The 15,719-nt window shown below is 44.0% G+C and overlaps 1 protein-coding gene across 2 annotated transcripts; it reads left to right on the forward strand.

Moving 5' to 3' along the window:
* The first annotated feature begins 8,181 nt into the window (after positions 1-8,181).
* Positions 8,182-15,260, forward strand: CCNA1 (cyclin A1). Of its 2 annotated transcripts, XM_064173193.1 has the most exons (9): positions 8,182-8,326; positions 8,476-8,618; positions 10,684-10,927; positions 11,145-11,266; positions 11,922-12,145; positions 12,725-12,929; positions 13,790-13,903; positions 14,552-14,685; positions 14,996-15,260. In XM_064173193.1, exons 2-9 carry the CDS (start codon positions 8,493-8,495, stop codon positions 15,045-15,047), a joined length of 1,221 nt encoding a protein of 406 aa, XP_064029263.1. In that variant the 5' UTR covers positions 8,182-8,326; positions 8,476-8,492; the 3' UTR covers positions 15,048-15,260. The 2 variants fall into 2 exon arrangements, with proteins under 2 accessions (XP_064029263.1, XP_064029254.1); XM_064173184.1 differs by having other exon boundaries at positions 8,182-8,618.
* Positions 15,261-15,719: the final 459 nt, after the last annotated feature.

Consider the following 15,719-nt stretch of genomic DNA (forward strand, 5'->3'; position numbering starts at 1 on the left):
CTGGAGGTTGCTGAACAAGCACAATTATTACTCTCAGGCCATTTCTTCTATGCGTATGAACACAGGCTTAGAAAACCTTGGGGTACTAGGTTCTCGTGTCTATCAAAACATGAAGTGCTCATGTACGCTGCCAACGGGGACTAGTCCCTGGTTGTGCTAACCTTTAGAGAAGGGGTGCTCTAACTACGGCCCCCCAGGGTCCTCAGTCCGTCCCGCCGGTATTTACAGAACCCCCCGCAGGGGCCGGGGGGAGCCAAGCAGCCTCTTCCTGCCCCTTCATCCGCACGCCTGCCTCCGCAGCCCCCCGGTCCCCCCGGGACCGGGCTGGAACCAGCGCCTCGTCCTCCACCTGCCCCCGCAGCCCCCCGGCGCCCGCCGGGACCGGGCTGGAACCAGCGCCTCGTCCTCCACCTGCCCCCGCAGCCCCCCGGCGCCCGCCGGGACCGGGCTGGAACCAGCGCCTCGTCCTCCACCGGCCCCGCCATGGGGCGCCTCTCGACTACAGACCGCGCCGCCGCCGCCCCGTCCTCCTCCTCCGTTTCTCATTGGCACTCGACGAAAGCGATGATGTTCGTGATTCTGTGATTCTGCACTTCTCATTTTCATTCGTGGGACAAATGATTCCTTCAAAGTCGCAGAGGAGCTTGCTACACTGGAAAACATCAAACTACAGGAGAGGATGTCTATGAGAAAGTTTGCCAAACTATGAATGATTTGGAGCTGGACTGGGGTAAACTCCTAGCATGGTGGGGTCCATGAAAGGAGTGGTTGCACGGATTAACAAAGAGATGGACAAACGCAACCGTTCACATCTAATAGCTGTACATTGCATCATCCACGAACAAGCACTGTCTTGTAAATCACTGAAGCTGGAGCCTGTCATGAAAACTGTGGTTTCTTGTGTTAACTTCATTAGAGCTCATGCACTAAACCACAGACAGTTTCAGGAATTTCTGTCTGAGCTAAATGTTGCCTATGAAGATATTCTGTACCACACAGAAGTCCATTGGCTGAGTCGAGGGAGAGTTTTGCAGCAATTTTATGACTTACTTCCACATGTTTATGATTTTATGCTTTCTAAAAACAAAGAAGTACCAGAGCTCAAAGATGCAGAATGGAAATGGCATCTTGCATTTCCGACAGATGTAACAGAGCTACTCAACAATTTCAATGTCCAACTTCAAGGAAAGGGGAAGCTCATCTATGATATGTATTCACATGTGAAAGCATTTCAAGTCAAATAAGATCTGCTCATTAACTCAAAACCTGTCCGCAGAAAAACCAGCAGTTGCATTCCCAAACAAAACATGTATGGATGTACTAAAAATGTTGCAAAAGGAGTTTCAAATTAGATTTAAAGAGCTTCATCTCCATGAACAGGACATACAGCTTTTCCAGAACCCATTTTCTGTTGACATTGAAACTGTTGATCTGATTTACCAAATGGAATTGGCCAAACTACAGACTTTTGACTCGCTGAAAGGTGCATTCAAATCAAGCAGCCTTACTAATTTCTATGCATCTCTCCCCTCAGAGACATACCATAATCTCAGGAACCATGCACTCAAAATTGCAGCCATCTTTGGCAGCATCTGTGTCTGTGAGCAGACTTTTTCCTGAATGAAACATCTGAAATCTCCAATCAGATCCACACTAACTGATGAACACTTGAATCGCTTGCTACGACTAGCAGTGACAAATATGGAACCTAACACTGACCATCTCATTAGCCAAAAGCAGGCCCATAGTTCACACTGAAATATTATTTGGTTTTGTTGATTACAATTGTTCTTCATTTTAAATATTGTATTCTTTTCCCTGTTTTTTTTGTGCATTACTACAAATAAAATATGTGCAGTGTGCATGGGAATTAGTTCATTTTTTTCCAAACTGTAGTCCGGCCCCCAATAGTGTCTGAGGGACAGTGAACTGGCCCCCTGTTTAGAAAGTGTGAGGACCCCTGCTTTAGAGTATGCTCACAGACTGCTGAGAACCACAATGTACCATGGGCATGAACTGCAGTAGGGCCCATGTCAGAGCTGTACTAACAGCTGTATGATATAGATGACTGAACTGCATGGTAGTATGAGTGTTCTGACTCTCTTTAATGCACCTTCATAAGTAAAGCTACACAGTCTGCATCTGTGACTGCCCACACTACCAGTGGTAACCAGTGACCCTATGTGTTAAGTTGTTGGGTGCACCAGGGTTTTTTTCTCACTGGGCTACAGAGTTGTCCAAACTCAGCATTCATGGTATGCTTTCATGGAGAGGGATACCATGTAAATTTGGACCTGAGTGCTGGTTTGGGCCCATGCTAAATATCCATATAGAGAAAGCCAAAGTGATGTATCTACTGAACACATGTGAAGAGTTGGTGGTTCAGTCAAGGATATGTCTGGGTCTTGTTAGTGTGCCTTGGCCAGCAGCTCCTGAGCTCTGGACTCATGTCTTAATTATGAGCTATTTTTCTGATTCTGTAATTTCATTAAATCAATCAAACTCAAGGAAAAAATCATCATATTCTTGAGTAATATGAACTAGTTTATTGGCATGATATGGCCAAGAGACTATTCACAGCCCTAGGAATCATAGCCATATGAAAGAAGTAAGATCATGTCTTCACTGCTTTGCTGCAGTAAGACCATACAAGATCCTGATGGGATCAGAAGCCAATCCAGACACTGCTTTTGCTGTCAAAGAGTTTTCATATCCTTTTTAGAAACTTTCTGAACTTGAATATTGCTCTTGCAGAACAATTTCTGGGGCATGATGTGTCTGTGCACTACATTTACTGTGCAGTGGGACTTCCATGATTGCTCTGCAATAAGCTGACCTCAGAAAAGTCTGTGACACACATAGACCTGTTGTGTGATTGCTCACTGCATTAGCTTGAAAAAGACTTGCTGAATATTGAACATGACCTGGCCATGGTAATAATAACTCTGTGTCTAACCTGCCAGAATAGGTTTTCGTATGTGAATGTTGGTTTGTAATTCAATATGAGACCTAGACTTAAACAAGGCTGGGAAGTTGCAACAGTCTTACGTTAACAGCTTCTCATCTTGTACTTAAGACATATCTGTAAGGCAATGTCTGTTTTATTGCCAGTGAAGATGCTACTTCAAGGTTTCAGGCCCAAAAGCTATTTAGGTGAAGTTGAAAAGCTAGAGATTAAAACACGCTAGGAACCAAAAGATACTTTGACAGATGAAGAGAGAAGGGGACAGCTGACAGTTGTCTGATTTGTTGGTAGGAGCTGCGGGGAGGTTCTATAGCAGATGTGTCTTTCTCAAGCTCATGAAAGGAATAAATAAACACAAAGATATCTTGGGTCAAAACATGCTGTGATTTCATTTGAACAGGCAGCTTTTCTCCTGTATGCTTATAACTAGAGCATGATTAAGTCATTATGGCTTCAAACCACAGAGATAAAAGATGGCCCTGTAAGAGTGAGATGACCAAGATCCTAGGTGGTGGTGGTTAACTCTAAAACTCTCAAATTGTAGAAGGAAGGAAAAAATAGTTGTGATGGTTTGGGTGTTCCCACCCCCACTTTAGAAATCACCCAGACTAGACTCAGCTAGCTCTGGAAATATGAATGAAGCTTATATTTACAGCTAGCACAATATACAAGCAGATATTTACTGTATATACAGCTATAGACAGAAATATACAAGGTAAAAGGTAATACAGAAACACAACTCCCCTCCCAGAAACCTGAGTCCCCAGGAGGGGCTCTCAACCACCCCTTCACCTTCCCCCCACCCCTCTCGACCTTACCCCAGTCCCAAGGAAGAATGGAGGTTTGGCCAAGAGGTTAAGAAGCAAAGTGAGTTAGCCCAAAATGGAGGGTGAGCTTAGGGAGATGCAGTTCAACCAGCAGCCCAAGTGAGAGTGATTATCTAATGTTTTTATTTCTTGTTCCTGTGAGTGAAGTAGAAATCTCCATTGTTTTCTTTTTACAGCCTGTAATCTAGTTCTTCTCACCAAAACATTCTAGCCTGCTTCAAACTAGCACAATAGTGTGCTTAATTTCTCCTCTTGCACCCAAGCACAATAGAAAAATAAAATCCAGATTTTCAATCTCTAAAGAAGCCCTCTGTGGTGCTTCTGGTAGATCTGATGTCAGGGCAGAACTGGAACCTCGATGCAGTCACTCTCCATGCCCTGGATCATAGACTGGACCCAGTGCAGAGCTTGCTATATAAAAACTGGGACTTCACAATGGTTCTCAGAGGCAACCAGATGCCTGTGCCTGCTCCTGCAGCATGAAATAAAGGAAATTCCCTTTTAATTGAAAAGGCACCCAATATTCAAGGCAAAAGCTGCAGAAAGAAGAAAGAAATAAGAAGGTGGGAAAGATTCACAAGGCAGAGTCTTAACAGCCCTTTAATGCTGTCTTTTCCAGAGCCATAGAGGAAGCATCTCTGTTTTCCTAGAAACCATAAGACAATAATTACTATAAGAAGCCCTAAGGAGTCCATGCAGGAAGGCTTCAGTTTCTTTTCAAGCACATGCAGGGAAGCTCAGAAGTAAATGATTAATTGCTCAAAGCTTTATTTGATCTGCTGCTACAATTAAGTAGTGGCTGGCAAAGCTCACTGACCTCCCTCAGATACTAATCTGTATTGGGCTGTTTCAAAGGGTTCCTGAAACACTGAAGTACCTTGAGAGGTGTTTCAGGGACATTAATGTCCTCTATGACTACTGAGGATATCCATATGCTGCTCATGTATAAAAATATGAATAAATCATCTGCTGGGTAGCTGAGATTCTTCAGTTATGTCTAAATGGTATATGGATATGATGGGTATTTGCATATAAAGGTTATTCACTGACTGAAGATTAATTTAGTAAATAACTTCCATCCATATTTGGCTAGGAGTGACATGTGAGCTTTGTACGAATGTGAATTATGTGTTAGACCTTTGACTGACAAGTCCTGGCATTTCTTATGACAAATACAATGTGAAGAGACTGAACAGTTAGAAAAATGGGTTTGGGCAGAGGTCAGATTATCCTTATAAGATATGGGCAGCATTTACCTATCTGAAAATATGTACTTTAGTATGTACTTTAGTAATGTTTAATCTATCTCTCTATCATACCCTAATTTTTTAACTGAAACAAACAAACGCGCACACACACACACAAGAAAAAAAAAAATCCAAACCCCAAAACAAACCCAGCCCTGTCTCGGCCAAAGGAAGACCCCTTGAAAGAACAGCTGGGATTTTCAATGTTGACAAAGAACAGGATAACACTTTTAAAGTTATGAAAATTTAACAAGCACTTTAAAATTATTTGGGCATGGAACTTCAGGTCTATGAAAACAAGGTCTATGAAAACCTCAGTCTCATAATTTCTTTTGTGCCGGATCTCTAGTTCGCGGAGCTGTAGAAACCCGGCTCACAGAATTGACCTCACTGGTAACAACGCTGTGTTACTGTTTCAGTTGTGTTGCTTTTCAGGTAGACTAGGTCCTTGGCTTGTCTCACAATCTTCTTGCGCTAGCAGAAAGGGAAGCAGCAGTAGTGAGTTGCTGGGAGCAGATTAGTTCTTGTCTGTGGCAGGTCACACCATGCCCAATGCAAATGGGCATGCAGCCAGGATGTCAGGGACATAAATGTCCTTGGGGATCTGAGCTGTAGAAGCATAATCTTATTGATGTCCTGAGTGAATGAGTTTTCTAACTCATTCCCTTATTTTTTATATTGTAACATTTTACTCTTGAATATACAACTTCCATTCTTGTCAGAAGAGATTTTAAAACTATCAATAAGTATTGATTTAAGATCAGAAGAGTAGTGACAGCTACTTAAAATAGAAATTAGCAACTAAAATCACAGTTTGGATACTCCTGAATTAGGAAAAGCGTTGTTAAATTGTAACTTGAAGTGAAAGGAAAGTTTTGCTTTGATGGAAAAATCAATTTTTTTTCTTCCTTTATTGTTAAAAAGTGTGAGACTGGGCTTTTTTTTTTAATTCTCAAAATAGAAATTTCAGAAACTTTATGCTTACAAGATGTTAAAACTAGAAACGTCACACACTTTTAAGTGGTTTTGACTAACAGTCACCTTCTTAGACTGCTATATTCTATATATTCTATATATATCATAGCACAGTGCTTTTTCAGTATTTCTAGTGATTCCATCAAAACAATAGAATAAAAAGTACCTAAAGTTTAGCTTAAGCTTATATTTAAATTTAAAGCTTGGCAGCTAGTCTGAGTTTTTTCCTTGAAATTCAAACTTTGCATGAACACTAAAACAAGGGTCCCCCCAATACAGTCTTCCTTGTGCAAACCTGGGGTACAGAGTGAAAGAGGAAACTCAGAAATACAGTACAGCCCTCAGACTTGCATTTGCCCACCCCTGTATCTGTGACAGCTCCACTATAAGAACTACGTGCTTATAGCCTGCCTGCTGCACGGATATGGAACTCTTCCTATCAAAATGGAAAAGTAGTGTTACATGGCTGATGAATGAAACACAGGTAATATTTTGCACCACTTATGTCCTACAGTAAATTCATTTTGGATGTGTGTGAGGAAGTAAAAACATAAATGGACAAAAAACAGGAAGAAAAATACAGACATCATACAGTCTGGATGACAAAAATAGCAACAAACAATTCTGCTGTAAGACCCTGCTTGATGTATCAAAATTTTGGATCATATGTCCTACATTTCAATCACACTGTAGAGCATCTTAAGAAATACCATAACTGCCAAGGCACAGACAACAGTTTCTTTAACTTGCTTTTACCAATCTGTTGTCTACGTTTAGCCTGCATATGGGGCTAAGCTATAACGTTTTTGCCACCTGCTCATTTTAGCCATCTGATTCATCACCTGGTGACCCATCCCCAGGAGAGAAGAGGGAATCAGGAAAAAGAGGGAAGACTGACACATTGAAACAAACAGACTCAATGAAATAGCCAAATTAATGCTGATGGCAATACAAGGTATATAAAATTATACGCAGCCCAGCAAAAGTGCAGCAGTCACATTAAACAGAAGGCAGTCCTCAAGAGCAGGAGAAGAAAGAGCAAGTTATGGAGGAACCCAAGGAGCATGATCTATCAGGATACTCCCCTCTCCTCAGCAAACGTCCTCCTTTGTAGTGAGTATGATGCTCATCATGGGACAAATGCAAAAATGAAAATCCTCTAATTACCTATGCTTCTCTTCTGAGGAATCAAAATCCTGATATCTAACCTTAATCTTTTGTTGAGGTTTAAGCTGTTACACTACTTGCTCTTCTGTCTTCACTGTGGACTTCAGAGGGTTCATATGCCACACAGGCTTGTGTTCCTGTTTGTTCATGTTAAGACAGCCAGGAGCATGGTGACTCATGAACCTCCTGTTTTTTCTTCACGGAGTTGCTACCTAGTTGCTACCTACCTGTCTGTTCTCCACCCCACGTATCTGCAGCTCTGGCTTTGCAGTAGGGCTTCAGGAGCATCCTGCCTTTTCAGAACATTTTTACAGTTCATCAAGATTATTTCTGAAGCCTAATATTGTTCCCCAGCGTGGTCACAGCACTTCCCAGCATCAGAGAAGCTTTGTATGAGGAGTTAAGCAATGGTTCATCCAGTTAACCACAAAATTAGTTAAGTGTCCCCTCTGTGCCATTATTCACATAATTGATTAAAATCTTTGATGGCACTGGACGAACTGATGCTTAATTCCTCTTATAAGGCTTTATATTTCCACTGTTAATGGCTGGAACTGCTCTTGTGTGCAGCCGTGCTGTCAGTTCTGCAGTTGTCCCCTGGATTGGACTTTATGGAGGTGTCCCAGTAGTCAAATCCATGCCTAAACACCTTAAAATCTCCTTTTCTTGGTGGTGTTTGTTTTTCTTTTGTTTGTTTGTATTCGCCTCCCCCTCCAATCATAGAGCGAAGTCGGAGTCGTCTGGACTCATCTGTTCTCATGAAGCTGCTGTTGCCGCACTCAAGTTCATGTCCCTAGGATCCGGACGTTTAGAAACGGCAGACAGTGCGAGGCGAGGGGCAGCAGCTCTGGGGCCGTGCACCTGTGCCCCAGCTCCTGGAGGGCGCTGCACGGGGCGGTCCGTGCTCTGCGCGGGGCAGCGCGGCCGGTCCCGCGGCGGGCGGGTCCCGCCGGGGTCTCCATGACGACCCGTCGCCGCTTGGGTTGCCAGGGCGGTGGCGGCGGGGGTTGCGGCCCGGTCTTCCAACTGGCCGCGGCCAACAGCCACCGCCGCCGCCTCCATCGGCCGCCGCGTATAAATAGGGGCGGCGGGCGACCTCCTCGACGGTGCGCGGCGCAGGGAGGTGCAGCGTTCTGCGGCGGCAGGTGCAGAGCCTGGCTGCTCGGCGGACCGCTTGCTTTCCTGCGCGGCTGCCTGAGGCGTAGCCCAAGTATTTGTGGCGGCTTGGCGGAATTTCACCTTCCCTCCTCTCTAACTTAGTTTTCTTTGTTGGGCCTTTTTCTCCTCCAAAAAGTTACAGACGTCAGGACGATGCGCCGCACCGGTGAGAGAACCCGGGTGGAGCAGTGGGAGCCCTGCCCCGCTGCCCCCCGCGGCGGCGGCCGGGCCGTGCTGGGCGTGTTGGCGGAGAACGGGCAGCAGCGGCCCCCCAACCAGGTGAGCCTTGCCGGCGGCGGCAGCCTCGCTCGCTGCCCGCGGAGCTGCGCCGCCCCTCCCCTGCACACCGAGGGGCTGCAGCTGCTCGGTGGGCTCTCCGAGAAAGCCGTGGGTGGCTGGGCCCCCCCTCCCGCGGGCCAGTCGGAGCTCCGCGGCCCAGTGGGGGACCCGGGGTTGGGTGCCTGCGGGAGCATGAGCGGTGCGCGCACCTTCTCTCGGGGCCTGGTAGTGGCGGGCGAGGGAGTTGCATCGGGCTCCGCTTAATGAGCGTGAGTTGCCCGAGAAACCCAGCTGGTGCCATCCGAGTCCTAATCCACAGGCGCGTCCCTGGTTAAATACTTAGAACAAATCCCACCCCGAAAGGAAGAGAGGCTTGATGTGACTTGTGTTGTGCATTTATTTATGTATTGATGACACCAAACTGGGAGGCTTGGCTGATACAGCTGAAGGCTGTGCAGCCATCCAGAGAGACCTGCACAGACTGCAGAGCTGGGCACAGAGGAACCAAATGAGGTTCAACAAGGAAAGTGCAGAGTCCTGCATCTGGGAAGGAATAATAAACTGCACCAGTACAGGTTGGGAGGTGAACTGCTGGAGAGCAGCCCTGTGGAGAGGGACCTGGGAGTGCTGGTGGCTAAAAAGTTAACCATGGCACAGCAATGTGCCTTTGTGGCCAAAAGGCTAATGAGATCCTGGGGTGTATTAAGAAGATTGTGTCCAGCAGATCAAGGGAGGGTCTCCTTCCCCTCTGCTCTTCCCTGGTGAAACCTCATCTTGAGTACTGCATTGAGTTTTGGGCTTCCCAGTTTAAGAGGGACAGAGATCTGCTGGAGAGAGTCCAGTGGAGGGCTACAAGGATGATTAGGGGACGGGAGGGCATGGCTTATGAGGAGAGACTGAGGGATCTGGGGCTTTTTAATCTGGAAAAGAGAAGACTGAGAGGGCATTTCATAAATGTTTATGAACATCTGAGGGCTGGTCAGGAGGGGGAAGGACAGGCTCTTCTCACTTCTCCCTGTGATAAGACAAGGAGCAGTGGATGTAAATTGCAGCACAAGAGGTTCTGCCTCGACACCAGGGGAAACTACTGTAAGGGTCACAGAGCACTGGCACAGGCTTCTCAGAGGTTGTGGAGTCTTCTTCCCTGGAGACTTTCAAGGCCTGTCTCGATGCATTCCTCTGTGATCTGTGCTAGATTGTGTGGCCCTGCTCTGGCAGGGGGGTCGGACTCGATGATCTCCTTGGGTCCATTCCGACCCCTAACATCCTGTGATCGTGTGATTTTAGCTCTAAAGTGTAGGAAGTGTGATAATTGATGCTTACCCAAAAGACGTGTTGCCCTGTGGCTAGTGAATGTGTCAGAGTCTTCAAGATGTTAAATTTCACAGCAGGATGTCTGTCTGCATTTCTGTTTCTTGGGCCCTCCTGAAGCCTGATAGTTTGGCAGGGAAAATGTGCCAACATATGGGACCTAAAATAGCAGCTCTTAGGTGTGCACAAACTTTTCTTGCTTGTGACTGTAAAGCCTCTGATGTAGCTGGTGGTTTATTGATTGGAGACGATGTGAAGGGCTATAACCTGGTTGCACATTGTAGATATAGGGGTTATCATGCCTGAGCTCAAAAGTTTTGAACTGGTTTGTAACTCAGTATAAAATGCCCTCTCACTGGTAATTCACAAATTCGATAGTACCTGAGCTCTTCCTTCTTTTGCTTTAACTTGTTGCACTTCAAAGCAGCTACTCCTTGGGAGAGCTAATGTGTAGCAGACTCTGCATGTGTCAGCCCCATCAGAACCAAGCAATGCTCTCATCTCGTTATCCTTGGAGATGGGCACTAAAGATGGGGCTGTATTCCCCTGGTTCCTGATTTTCGGTGCAGCTCACTCTTTGAGGAGTCTGTTGCAGCAAGACAGTAGCAAGTGATACTTCGGTGGCACCAGCTGTAGCTGATGTTTTCCCAGTTAATTTGTTATTGATGGCTCCTGGGCAAGAGAAATGATTGTCTTTTCTAAAAACAAAAGATACAGCTGTTCTCACACGGTATTACTGTGTGCCCTTTTTCAGAGTGCTGCCGTTACCAGACGCTTCTCTGGCTCTGAAAACACTCTCCCTTCATCTGGAAAAGATGAATTACCCAACTGCATGGTCAATGCTGCGTCAAAGCAAGGATTTGTTATCTATGTTGATGAATTGGAAGAGAAAGAAAACTACAACTGCCAGGTGGCTGAAGAGCTGGAATCAAGCCTGTGTGAACTGGATACCAGTGCAATGACCTCTAATATTCACCTACTGCTGGATCTGAGTACAGGTAACTCCTGTTACTATTCAGATGTATCTACAGCACAAGCAGATACAGGGTGGTTACTAATTATGATGCTGGTAGTGAAGAGCTTATGTTACAATAAATAGCACCTCAAGATAACTTGAATTTTGTCTACATGAGGCACAACACTTTTGTGGCAGAAACAGCAGGAGACAGTTAAGAGATTCAGACAAATGTCTTACTGCTTCCTCTTACCTGTTAGGATCTCCTATGACAGTGGACACATCCTTTCAGTCCCAGCCTGAGGATCACATGGAAGATAGCATAACTCTGACAGTGGAAGAGTATGCAGAAGACATTCATCAGTACCTCCGACAGGCTGAAGTGAGTGGCTTGTAACAAGCTTGCAGATACTTGTGATTTTTATGATGGGTGCAATACTGTGAAGATATATGTCTGAGAGTAACTCAAAGCTGCCACTGAACTAGAAAGCAAGCAGAAAAAGCCCTCTTTGAAAGCAGCACCTGAAAGTGATGAGATCTTTCAAATTTACTGTGTTCTTCAAATTCTCTACCACTGGAGCACTGCTTGACCATCTGGAATTAAGAGTTCTTGCAGATGGTAGCTGCAAAAATACTAGAGCATCTGGATGTGATCTCACTGACAACTCTCTTGTTACAGTAGTAGTTTTGCCTGTCTTTTGTATCAGAACAATTATGTGCAGTCTCCCAACAGGAAGGGGGGGGGGGGGGGGGGGGGGGAAATGTGATTTGTTTATCTTCAGATCCCTCTGAATGGCTCGTGTTCCATGCCAAAGGATGTCCATAGTCCAGGAGATCCTTTATTATTCTGCTACTAATACAGTAGCTTCTATCTCCTTGGTGCAAAGTACTATTTTTTAGTGATGCTACTAGCCTAATTAATAATAGTGGAACAATTCATACTCCTATTAGTGTAAGTATAAAGAATGTTAATCAGCTCAGTTATCAAGGATTCTCTTTGGAGTGGGTATCCTGTTTCTTCAACTCTCTCCAAACAGGTAAAATTCAGACCCAGGCCCTACTACATGAAGAAGCAACCAGATATCACAACAGGAATGCGTGCCATCTTGGTAGACTGGCTGGTGGATGTAGGGGAAGAGTATAAACTTCGGACAGAGACTTTGTACTTGGCTGTGAACTTCCTGGACAGGTTTCTTTCCTGCATGTCTGTTCTCAGAGGGAAGCTGCAGCTTGTAGGAACAGCAGCAATTCTTCTGGCTGCGTAAGTGTTTCATCTCCTGAAGTATCAGCAAGCTAAAAGTAACTGTTGGACTGAAAATTTGAAGGACTGAAGTCTGCAGTGCTATGTAGCTTTTCATGATGTCTCAAGACTGGCAACTTTGTCTACACTAGCAAAATTAAGCATTTAATATTTGATATTAGAAGTTGTAGTGAGGAAGCATTGTAACTATAACAGCATGAGTAAAGATGCTACTTTTAGGCTGTTAAGCCTATTAAGGTTGTGGCAATTTCACTGACAGAATCTGCAGTTAGCCTTGGAACTGCTTTAAGTGGACAGGGTACCAAACATAGCTTAGGAGTGCATTGTGCTATCAAGACTTTCTCTCAGGACTTGCAATTAGTCAATGGCTAACAAGAAGTGTATTTCTGTCTAGTTCCTCTAAACATCTTTGACCAAATTTGAAACAAAGTTTTTGCCAAGCTTAGAGGAAGTACTGAAGTATGAGCTCTGGAAAAATCTTAATGTCACATGCCCATCCTTACATGGGCCCAGCAGAAAATGTGTCTACCATAACTTCCAAGCTGACAAATGTGGCTTCTATATTTCATTTTTTTTCAGGAAATATGAAGAGATCTACCCACCAGAAGTGAATGAATTTGTGTATATAACAGATGATACATACACAAAGAGGCAACTGTTAAAAATGGAACACCTGCTTCTGAAAGTATTGGCTTTTGATCTAACAGTTCCAACCATCAATCAATTCCTCCTTCAGTATTTTCAGAGACATGAAGTCTGTATCAGAACAGAAAACTTTGCAAGGGTATGAATTATCCTCCTTTCCTGACTCAAGGAGAATTGCTCCTAAAAGCAGAAACACTTGATTATCTGAGCAGATAGTATAGTAGTAGGGCCTATATCAGAAGATATTCTTTGTCATACCAAGCATTAGCTGGGATGGCAACAAGTCTGAAAGCAGTGTTTTGTGGCCTACCTTCAGTAGATAGTTCATTTGATGAGACTTCTGGATAAAAGTCTCTTTGAAATCCTAAATTAGGTCTGGTTTGCTCAGGTACAATGTGCTGTGATTGGACTCCATTCTTAAAACAGTGCCTGCATTGCAAATCTGTCCTGGCCATGGTGGTACTACATATTGACACACAATGGCACAGTATATGCCTGCATAGCTGCAGAGGCAGCCGTGCATAGAAACAGGTTAACCCAAGCTTGTGTCAAAACATCTGGCTTGCTGCTTATGTACAAAGGGTATAGTATTGTATAGTGACTACTCCAATAGAGCCCAGATTCTATTTCTTAAGGCTCTCTGTCTGTTTGTGATCTCCAAGTCAACTTACATGAACATGGTCCTCTGAGATTAGGAAAAGTGTGTTACTTTTTACAAAGCATAGTTTTTTCTGTCTCTACATCAAAGCTGATAATGAAAGCAGAACTTCATATTGTTATGTTATCTAAGCTTTGATGAAGGGTGACCTGTGTCCCTATTGAAACAAGTTAAAGGCTCTTCTGTAAGGTCAAGATGACTAGAATGCTATTTCTACCCACCAAATGTGTAACTCAAGATTTTTTTCTTTTATATGAAACAAACTAATGACACTTTTCAATGCTGAATGTACCAGCTAGCTTCATTCTATTTAAAAAAACTTTCAGATATTTTTTGTTCAGTATCTTGCAGAGCTGAGTCTCCTTGAAGCTGATCCTTTTCTGAAGTACCTTCCTTCACAAACTGCTGCAGCAGCCTACTGTCTAGCAAACTATACGGTGAACAGGTCTTTCTGGGTAAGAACAACTGCATGTTAGTGAGTAGCTCAAGTACTGTATGTAGTCATTCAAACTAGGCTGAGCAGTAGGAGCAGCTTCAAAGTATGTTATAAAGACTGAAATTTGAGGATGTGTAGCTGTTTCTGAGCTAACGGAGCTACCTGATGAATGATAACATGAAATATCCTGCTTCCTCTCTGAAATGGGAGGGACCTTGCTGTCTCTTCACTTATATGAAGTCTGTACCTAAAGCCTTGCTTAATCTCCAAAACTCCTCTCCCAAGTTCAATTCAGGGGTTTTCTGAGAAGGAGGAGAGACCTGAATGTGTCTACTTAAGTGAAGTGATAAGAGTGACTGCTTTAATGCAAGCCTCAATAGGCCTGTCAGATGTGTGTTGGAGGAATAATAGTTTTAGCAGAACAGGACCCAGAAAAGATCTAGTGGATGCCATATTCTTAAAGCAGAAGGAGGTTCTTGTCAGATCTTACAGCACCAAGGAAGACCTAGAGTAAAACTGATGGTAAGATGCACTTGAATACTTTTCAAGCCTAAAGAATCTAGTGAAAATGATTTCTGCTTCGGTAGAAAATGTATCTTCTGGATCAGTGTTACTCTGTTATAAACAATATCTGTTGTTTGTGGTGTTTTTGTTTTCCTCTGACCAGCCAGAAACACTTGCTGCATTCACCGGGTATTCATTGAGTGAGATAGTGCCTTGCTTGACTGATCTGCATAAGGCATGTCTTGATGTTCCTCATTGCCAACTGCAAGCCATTAAGGAGAAGTATAAGCGCCCCAAGTAAGTAACCAGGAAACCACTGTTCTGTAACTTTAGGGCTATAAGCATGAGATGCCTAAGGCTTGCATCTTTGGCTACAGCTACTGTAGCTGGCAAACTGTTAGCTTTTATTCCTGAAGTGAAAGCTTCTGTCAGTCTCTTGAAGGGAAAACTTTTCTGACTCAAGTAGTTCATTAGTATACAGATGTAGCTGATTGCCTTCTTTTGCAACACACCTAGGAAGAACCACCCTGCAATATTGCAGAAGAATGTTGTGTCTTCATATTTGTCAGTTAAACCAATAACTTTAGTGACTCTATTTCTGTTCCAGGTATCTGCAGGTGTCTCTTCTGGAACCCCCAGCAGTTCTTCCTCTACAGTAGTGACTATTAGTCCTGGGCTTATGATCACTTTGTCCTAATCAGCAAAGCTGGACTACAGTTTCATAGAGTACTGCAGGTCATGTGTCTGCAACCATAGCCATCAGAATGGTTTTTAGCTATTTTTTAATTAGATGCCTTTTTTAAAAAGGATATTGAACTACAGCTCTTAATAAAACTGACAGCACTTTTAATAAATGTCTTATTACACTCTTCTGTGAATCTTCTGACTCCAGTTACTATCTACAGTAACAGCCAGTGGAATCGTTGTGGTTTTTAGAAAATCATTATGAGCAGGGCTTTTAAGCTAGCTGCAATGGATAAAGTGTGGCTTGAACCAACACAACTTGACATCTCCAGACAGGTGATTTCTGACACTTTGTTATGTTTCTTGTTTTCTATGACAGAAGACTGTGTGGCCATTAAGAGAACCTATTTTCTGCAGCATGTTGACTGTACCACAGCAAGAATGTTGAGATGCAAGTGGTCTATAAGCTCTGAACTTGTGTGTAGAAGACCATCTGCTGAGAAGTCAGCCTTCCCTTTAAGGGGCATTTTTTTGCAGGGAGCTGGAGAAAGGGGAGTTCATGGCTAGGAGAGCCTTAGGAACAGTTCAGACACTGGTGGACAAACTGCAGTAGAGAGCAGTACTAAAAACTACATTGTACTGGAACA

Source organism: Pogoniulus pusillus, chromosome 3, assembly GCF_015220805.1.
Source record: "Pogoniulus pusillus isolate bPogPus1 chromosome 3, bPogPus1.pri, whole genome shotgun sequence".
Lineage (NCBI taxonomy): Eukaryota > Metazoa > Chordata > Aves > Piciformes > Lybiidae > Pogoniulus > Pogoniulus pusillus.

Excerpts from the sequence above, each read along its gene's own strand:
- CCNA1 (XM_064173184.1), top strand. The coding sequence starts at position 8,493 with ATGCGCCGCACCGGTGAGAGAACCCGGGTGGAGCAGTGGGAGCCCTGC. Across the intron at positions 11,267-11,921 it reads AGTACCTCCGACAGGCTGAA|GTAAAATTCAGACCCAGGCC; the intron begins GTGAGTGGCTTG and ends CTCTCCAAACAG. Across the intron at positions 13,904-14,551 it reads CGGTGAACAGGTCTTTCTGG|CCAGAAACACTTGCTGCATT; the intron begins GTAAGAACAACT and ends TCCTCTGACCAG.